General features: G+C 39.8%; 1 protein-coding gene across 1 annotated transcript in view; it reads left to right on the forward strand.

The window, feature by feature from the left end:
* The window catches only part of dapk1 (death-associated protein kinase 1), a 57191-nt gene that overhangs the window by 17940 nt on the left and 29943 nt on the right, over positions 1 to 9308 (forward strand). Inside the window, exons 7-12 of the mRNA XM_010783408.1 lie at positions 3259 to 3304; positions 3493 to 3582; positions 4644 to 4736; positions 7416 to 7535; positions 8337 to 8435; positions 9064 to 9162. Of these exons, the coding sequence (XP_010781710.1) occupies positions 3259 to 3304; positions 3493 to 3582; positions 4644 to 4736; positions 7416 to 7535; positions 8337 to 8435; positions 9064 to 9162 (547 nt within the window). The remainder of the gene's footprint in view (positions 1 to 3258; positions 3305 to 3492; positions 3583 to 4643; positions 4737 to 7415; positions 7536 to 8336; positions 8436 to 9063; positions 9163 to 9308) is intronic.

Consider the following 9308-nt stretch of genomic DNA (forward strand, 5'->3'; position numbering starts at 1 on the left):
CATCATCTTCAAAACACTCCTCCTCACCTATAAAGCCCTTCACCATCTAGCCTCCCCCTACCTCTCTGACCTCCTCATCCCCTACAACCCCCCCCGAGCCCTCCGATCCTCCTCCACTCTCTCCCTCACAGTACCACCATCAAGACTCAAAACATTTGGCAACAGAGCATTCTCCAGATCAGCACCCCGCCTCTGGAACTCCCTCCCCCAATCTGTCCGCCACTCTCCCACACTGTCTACCTTCAAAACCCAGCTGAAAACATACCTCTTCTCCCAAGCCTTCAACTTACCCTACCCCCCAACCCACTGACTTCACTCACACCCCACGCTGTATCTCTTATTCACCCCACGCTGCATCTCTTATTCATACATTCATCAACTTTTTCTTTCCTCTTTTCCATTATGTTGTCTTTTGCTCGTTGTCCTATGCTTGCTCCCCCCCTGTGTTGTCCTTTGCCTGTTCATGTAATGTTCATGTTCAATTTTCTTGTCCAATATGTTGTCTTCTGCCTGTTCACCCCCTTTCTGTACTTTTAATTGTTTTTGTAAGCGACTTTGGGTTATTGAAAAGCGCTATATAAATAAAAGTTATTATTATTATTAGTTATGGAGATAATTTCATTTAGATAATGGGAGAAAAAGCACGGGTTGCATTAAACAGACAGTGGGCGACGAGAGGGGACTGACTTTGAGAAATCCTACGTGGAGTTTATCAAAGCGGAAAGGCTCTTAATTTATCTACACCGTTAGCAGACAAGGATCCACTGGGCTTGCAGGAAGATTAATGAAGGCTCCCTTGAGAACACACACATTCATAATGTTCACTGTGACAGTGGACTGCAGAAGCACAATCACTGTGATTGAGCAATACATATGGTACATTTTCTCATGTAAAATAAGGAAAGACACTATGACCAAGTGCCCTGTTACCTCAGTCAGAGGAGGGGGTTGGTGGGTTTTTACTTCAGCTCAGGTGTGTGCGTAAACACAGAACAGCCTCAGTTAGAGACAGGGATGTTGGATTGAACAGATGTCCACAGGAGGAAGTGGTGTGTGAACTGGAACCACACCAGTTTCCTTAAAGGTTGTGTTGGCTTTCGTTAAACAAACAAAAACTTTTACAAAAGAATGCATTGTTTTTTTTATAGTCAGTTTGCAGTGATGCACATTCAACCGCAGCACTAGGACTGGTACACTAGATTGGCTGTTATCTATTTATATACACACATCACGAGAGTGCAAGGCGATCAGAAAAATAGAAACCTAAAAGAAGATAATATTGAAGTACTTAGGGGAAGAAGCTAGTGGTGTGAATATAATATCTCGTAATTTCATTTGAAAATCTTAAATATTTTGTTTGATTTTGTCACAACTTTAGAATAAATCTTGTTTAAAATGGACCAACCGTGTAGGATTCATTACCACCAATAGCAAAGTCTAGGCTCTTAAATAAAGATATTTTCGAACGTTTCGCATCTGTTTAGATTTTTTCCAACGCGCCGAAACAGTTTGTCATGTGACTTTTGATGATTGTCTCGGTACCTCCTTTGGCATGCTGTTAAAGAGAACCAAGAGTTTCACATAGGAAATGAGAGGTTTAAGATCAGCTAAGGGCAATATAGAACAAAACATGAGGTCATCACATTACGTTTCGTTTCGAACATTTCTAGTAAGTACCAATTCAATTATCATTGAATATAATAATATGGCATCTTAAAGTTTTAATTTCAGGAGTCTTTTTTATTTGTGTTACCCAGCAGAGATGTTGTCCCATTCAATGTCTTAAACTCAAATATATTCAGTAAAAAATTAAACCAATACAAGAGGCAGAAAAAAGTATTTTCTTCTGGCATAATTAGCTAAATTATTTGTTTAGAGATAATAGCCAGTTCAAGGCAACTTAACTCTGTTTTTGTCTAAATGTACGCATAACACTGTGATCATTTTTTTTAATGCAGTTGGCAGTGTTGGTGAGCGATTGTTGTTACACAATACACAATATCCACTTTAAGTTATAAATCCTAGAGATCGATGGGTTATGACCTATTTTATAGTATTAAAGTACCCGGATGACAGATTCTGTTGCGTCATCCATTTGGCCCCATTACCATGAATTAGGGCGCTGCATTTTTGTTACACATATTTGATTTAGATACTCTAAAAACAGAAATAACTTTGAAAATTGCAACTAATTCTCTAAATTGTAAGTGGGATTATGACCATGATATAGTGTCCTGATCTGATATCGCTGTCTCACAACTGCATACATTTATTTATTTTTTTAATCCCTCTGCTCACAGCTGTGTTTGCTGTCTGTGTTTAGTAATCCCTTTAATCTCTCTGATTTTGAACAGGAAGATGGTTGCATAAAATACATGTTATTTATCAATCTTATTGACATGATGAAGACTAAAAACAGGAATGCTTCTGGTGTTCCTGACAACCAGTGGTTTTCTTGAACTATTTTGAAATAAATAAATATACTCTCATCCATGTGTGGTATGTTGCATAAAAAAAACATCTGTTTCATTTACTTTTGATGGATAGAAATGGGCAGGACACCTTGAGGAAGGCAAGTGTGGAGACTTCCTAATCCGCTAGTACATTTTTTTTTTAAGACTAGATTTAAATCCTGATGCAACACTTGATTTGTTGGAATTGTCGTTTTACAATGACATCTGTGACTAAGGCATTTCTATCTGCCTAAATAACTAGATGACCTCTGTGTATCTGCGGCTTCATTTAAAATGACCGACTCGTGTGAACATGCTTCAATGGCCCAAAATACAGATGTGTGCTTGGCAATAACAACATTTCGCCCTTGCCACAAAAAACTAAAACATATCGTCCAAAAGAAACCACTAATAGTACTAATTACGTCCGAAAACACTTAGATTGGGAAACCTGCTGCACTTTTGAAACGTAATGTACATTTAAAACACAAATGTGCCAAAACACATGCATATGAAGAACATGTTCACCAACTTGACAACACATGGGCAGCATTTAGAAAACATTCAACAACTTGACAAAAATGTTGCAAACACAAAACGTTGCAAGAAGCTCAAAACACAACGGAAACCAGGTGACACTAAAAAGTGATGAATACAGCGGGGAAAGTAGGGCTTGTTGTCCGGGGATTGTAAAGGTGTGCAAAATAAATATACTGTATATTATATTACTATAAAGTGCAAAATATCTTAAGAGATCCAGCAAATATTCTCTGTCTCCTAATATGTGTATCATTGTTCTTCACAGAAAGAGAATGACGATTCAGGACAGCCTCCTGCACCCCTGGATCAAGGTTGGACCCTTTTTATTTTCTGTTCAATGTTAAATGTATCCTTTTTCATTTGGTGGCATATTTAAGATGGTCTGGGTTCGTAAGCCGGATGTTGCCAAGCCTCCATTGACTTTACCAAATGTGTCTTGCCAAGAATATTCTCACAAACTTGTTTCTCTCTATACATTTCCTTGTGTTTGTGGAATCAGCCAAAAGACACCCAACAAGCACTGAGCAGGAAGGAGTCGGCTGTCAACATGGAGAAGTTCAAGAAGTTTGCAGCTCGGAGAAAATGGAAAGTAAGTGTTTTATTTATTTCTCAAACTCCTGGAAAAACAAGAACATTGATCCAGTATCCCTAAAGCACTACACGTTAAAAGCTCATAAAACCCCTCCTCAGACGTTGTCACTACATCTGCTGCGGCATCGCCATAGCAAACACATTTTCTGCTAGCTTCGCTTCAGCGGTCGTCTCCTTGTCTGTTTCGGTCCGTCACGGCTGACCTAGCTTTGCCTCTTAGCCTGCAAGGAATCAAGGGATTGTTTATCTGCGGTGTTTTGGCGAAGCTGTCATGCCATGTCTCCGTCTTCATGCTCCAGAGCGCCACACTGGAAGCTACTGGCTTTTTCTGTAACCCGCTATTCAACTTTGAGTTTATTTCCCTCCACACGTAAAACTGACAACAAGAACATGACAAAGCATGGATATAAACATTGTTGTTTGAGTGAGATTTAAAAAGGTTTATTGATTGTCTAATTCAAGACATCCATTTCTCAAAAGAACATACACTGATTTCTAGTAGCTTTAAAATAATTTAAAACATTATCCCTAGCTCAGTTTAATATCTAAGTCAATAAGTCAACCAGGAGAGATGCATTTTAGAGTGCCATTAAATATAAAAAAAAATCAAAGGACATTTTTCCGACACCAATATAGAGTAACATTTACGTTTTTGACTAAATGATAATAGTTTTTGATTTGAGCATTCATAATTGTTGGATGTTGTTGGCCACTAACAGACTGACCTCTGCAAGTAGCCCTTGTTTGTTTCAGATAACTTTATCATATTCAGCATGTTTTACCCGTCTGAATGGATGTTTCAGGTGTGTTTGTACAATTGCCTGCCTCACCTGGTCCTTGAGAAAGAAAGTGCACCAACTCTGTACAACACAACATTCGATTTAACAATGTGTGGCCTGATAAAGAGTCAAGTCACCTAAGTGTTAATCACAATGAGCTAAGTAATTAAGGTGATTGTATAGAGCAGAACATTGTTCCTGGTCCCTGAACGTGACTTGACATTGACATCCTCCAGTTGTGCTCATTCATGAACTCTATTCTTCTTCTTTTCTTTTCCAGCAATCCGTCCGACTTATCTCCTTATGCAACCGCCTGTCACGTTCCTTCCTGTCCAGAAGCAACATGAGTGTGGCGCGCAGTGAAGACACGTTGGTAAGACCTGGAGATCTGCTTCTGATTTGTGCGTTTACTGTACAACAAGTCATTACAGGAGACGGCATGCAGCAAAGATCTTGATCATTAGGTTTATCAGGTTTGCAGCAATTAACACCATAAATGCTTCAAATGTTGTAAAACTCTTAAATCAGAAACACTTTCATCTCTGCAGTCCTGTCCTTTCATTTATATCATTAACAGGCCAGCTAAATGAGTTTCACATTGCTTTTATTAAAGTGCATTTTACTATTAGGACCCGGAGCTCTCAGTTACAGCTCTGGTGTTTCTAACTCGACAATCTCTCTGAGAATCTTGAGCCCCGACATGTAATTGATCTATTCCTCGTTTCCCAGAGGTCAGGTGCTTGTTGGATTGTTGGAATTTCTCTGTGTGCGTAACCTGGTTGGGCTTATTGGAATGTGAGAGGGAAACTTGTGTGACTGTACTAGGCGGTTTGTTTTGTTTTTGTACACAATTGGTGATAGAGAGCTTTCTGTGTGTATCTTTACATTGATACCGACTCTTTGAGATGCAAACACTGAGAGAGGCTTAATCATTAACAAGCAGGCCCAGGCCTCTCTCCTCCTCAAAGCATTACGCAGCAACTTCCTCATGTCACAAGTACGCACAGGTATAAGTGAGCGCCCCCAGTAGACCTCTAACAGAACTGCAGCAGTACAAGCTTGCTAAAAGATCTTTTGTCTGTATTGGCTAAGCAGATCCAAGGTTAAGTGCTTTACTTAAAGGCTCTACTCAGAGGTGGGTTTAGAACAGCGCAGTGCAGCACTCTGCACGATTTCAACTAAGAATTTGTTTGTGTTAGCGACTCAAAAACATTTCAACAAGGCAATCCAAAGAACTTTAAAACCATCAAGAAATAGTGAAAAATAAACATATTGTGAATTGACATGTTAATTACAAAAAAAATGAAAACAGGCTAAATTAGAATAAGACAATAACACAATTTATTATTCATTGTTTAGGCTATTAGTGTCAAAGTGTAGGTGAGCAAAAATTTGATATGATTTCAAAACACAATCGGTGATTAGTGACTCTTTTTTTTATTGTGGCTCAATTTATTCTGGCTGAATTATAAAATATGTTTATTTCAGTCGATTTATCTTTGCAAGACAAAACAATAGCGAGATAAACTGACAGAGAATTGAATGACTGGGTGCTATGAGAATGTTTTGTGATGTTATCCTGCTAAGGTAGCAAGCTTATACGGTTTAATGACCTTTTACAAAACATCTTATAAATAACTTTTTGAGGGACATAAGAGCATGACTCATTCCGAATGCCGGCCCTATTTTCCTTTATTTGTCCGAGACCACATCTGTATTTTCCGGATGTCCTTCCCTTCTCCTTAGGAGAAGAACATCTTGCTTCTTTGGTCATTCCCTACTTAATATAACGCATCACTTATTTATAAAACCCTCCATCTTGCATCACAAATTGCAATTATCAGAAAGTGGAAACCCCAAACAACTGCATTGATACACTATACAGGGACTGTGTGGAAATGGAGCCAGCTTTCAGGTTCCTGGGTTCTCACATTACTGAGGATCTCTTCTGGTCTACTAACACCACCACCGTAGTGAAGAAGCTACAGCAGGGACTCCACCTCCTGAGGATCATCAGAAAAATCAAAGTGCAGGAGATGTCGTTTTAAAACTTCTCAATCAAGAGTGTGCTGGCATATTGTGTCACTACATGGTATGTCAGTTACTCAGAGATGGATAAGAAAGCTCTTAAGAGGGTGCTCAACACAGGCCAGAAGACCATCGTCTGCTCACTGCTCTCTCTGGAGGAACTGTTCACCCTAAGCTGCCTCAGCAAAGTACCCCAAAAAAATGTAAGACCCATCCTGGACATCATCGGTTTGATCTTCTGCCCTCTGATAGACGTTTTAGGGAATTTAAATCACGGACAGCTTTTACCCCCGAGCCTTACGCAACTAAATACAGACACACTCCAACTGCATTACAATTTTATACATTGTTAATCCTGTTATTATTTATTTAATGATTCAACAAAGAAATGGAAAATCTCGCTTTTGAAAATATTTTATTCAGTGTTTATCGTGTCCATTTGTTTTTCTTGTTTGATACGTGTAAATGCAACATCAGGATTGCTATTTTTATTTCCTAGTGAATTGACAACAAAGCAAGTCTGTTCTATTTAATCCCCAGCAGGCAGTTTGCTGCTCGTACGTGTCTGCGTTATGTCTGCTTCCCTCTTGGTGGTTTAGTCATGGCTCCCCCAGCAGGGAGGTTATGTCGAGGAATGTAGCGGGACTGTCATGCTTGGTAGAACAGACCCCACATCAGCCTCGCCTCCTCCTCTCCTCCCTCCACCTCACCTCGCTGCCTTTCTCCTCCCCGTCTCTTTATGCAGCAGAGCGTCACAGCTGATTCCTGTGTCCACTAAACTGAAGGTTATCGGGTCACATGTCACAAACAGAATAAAGAAATACCATGATATATTTCAAACCTGAACTGCAGATGCAAAATGAAAGTTTGTTTCTGTGTGTCTTCAAGCATGAGAAGGAGATGAAAGAGAGACTTAGGGAGGGGGGAAGCATGTGATAGTAAGAATTCACAGGATTAATGTTTGCAGGATTAGGTCATCATCCTATGAACAGTAGAACGGTAACTGTCTTTCCCACCACTCTAGGACGAGGAAGACTCCTTTGTGATGAAGGCCATCATCCACGCCATAAACGACGACAATGTCCCCGGCCTGCAGCATCTGCTCAGCTCCCTGAACAGTTACGACGTCAACCAGCCCAACAAGGTGACTACAAATAAAAATACATTATGTTCTATGAACCCTGTTTTTTAATAATGCTTAATAATTTGTGACAAAATATTTCCTTTATTCCTCCAATTCCCCGAAAATCTGGATTTTTGGAACTAGTCTTTTAAGAAAAGCCATGTCTATAACAGTATGCAGCACAGTATACTTTCCCACACACTCAGTTCAGTGTCATCACTAAGGTCGCTGATTGGGCGAGCGTCTTTCTATTTGTCAGGAAGTCCAGTGTAACGGCCTCTTTTTAGGGAGAGAATGTGAGTGTTTCTGATCATAAAAGCTAGAAAGCTCTTGAAGCTTTTGATCATGTAAGCCGGTCAAAGATAAGGAGAGACTTTATTTAAAGCTGCAGGTGCTTCCCTTCCTTTGTTCGGGCAAGTCTTCTGTCAGCAGTGGCAGTGTTGTACAAATATGGATTAAAGCAGAAAACTAGATTTGGAAATGATCACACGCATCTTTTTTCCAAATATATCGACATTTGCCTTATTGATTATGGAAGCATTACAGTCCTAGCTTAAAGGCCAGAACATCTACATCTTGCTATTTTCTTTCTCCTTATCGTTTTCCTAAGCTTGTGTTTACAACTTTTTAAAAACACATCAATACTTTCTAAATATTAAGGACCCTGCAAAAAGAAAATCAGCCTATTTCCCCATATTCTATTGAGTGTAATTATGTTGTCAGATTGAAGTATGCAGCTCCATTCAGCTGACATTAAATAAACACAAACATATCTTGGTTGCTGAAAAGTCAAAAGTACATGTGTGTGGGTGTGCATTGCAGCATGGGACGCCTCCCCTTCTGATTGCCGCCGGCTGTGGAAACGTGCAGATCATTGAGGTGCTGATGAGGAAAGGTGCAGAGATCCAGGCCAATGACAAGGTAAAGACTGAAATCTGTTTGGACCAATCAGTGAGGCTATGACAGCCCCATGGGGAGACGGTTAATAGACATCCATGAAAGAGCTGCAGTAATGAAGGCAGACACAATGTGACAGACTGTCATTTTGATTATGACGGGGGCTATCTACACTATTAATACTTGTTATTAGTTATTATGAAAGAACCACATTAGTAATTGAAATGTTTTTGGTCACAGTACCAGAGGGGCAGCAACTAAAGATTTTTCTCTTATAAAAACGCTAAATTCAACAACTCAAAAATGTATATGAATATGTTTCTTTTGAAAATGATGCTGCTTTTATGTGATAGAAGTTGTGTGTATGTGTAAATTACTGACACATTATCACCACATTTCTAACAGGTTTCTTTTCAAACAGTCACTAATAAATAACAACAAGTTGAAGAGTGCAGGGCTGGTAGTTTTCCTGGGAAAGCAGGACGCTAACACATCCTTTAAATGGCTCTTTGTCAGAAAAACATGCTTTGCAGTATTTTAGAAGGATGTGTTCATATCATCGGGCTGCAGACAGATTCCCGGGGAGCGTGATTTTCTTGTAAAGGTCAGGGATAAATCCTGAAACGTTCTCTTCCCTCTTTCTCACCTTCAGAGTGGAGCCAACGCTATCTACTACGCAGCGAGACACGGCCACGTGGAGACCCTGAAATTCCTCCATGAAAAGAAATGTCCTCTGGATGTCCAAGATAAGGTGAATCAAGTGCCATTCTTCCTCCCTCTCAAAACACACACACACACACACACACACACACACACACACACACACACACTCACAAAATTCACACTCACCACAAGAAGCACCTGGGGAGAAAACCAGTTACTCTGGTATTTTATCAG

Source organism: Notothenia coriiceps, unplaced genomic scaffold (assembly GCF_000735185.1).
Source record: "Notothenia coriiceps isolate Sejong01 unplaced genomic scaffold, NC01 NC01_scaffold00025094, whole genome shotgun sequence".
Lineage (NCBI taxonomy): Eukaryota > Metazoa > Chordata > Actinopteri > Perciformes > Nototheniidae > Notothenia > Notothenia coriiceps.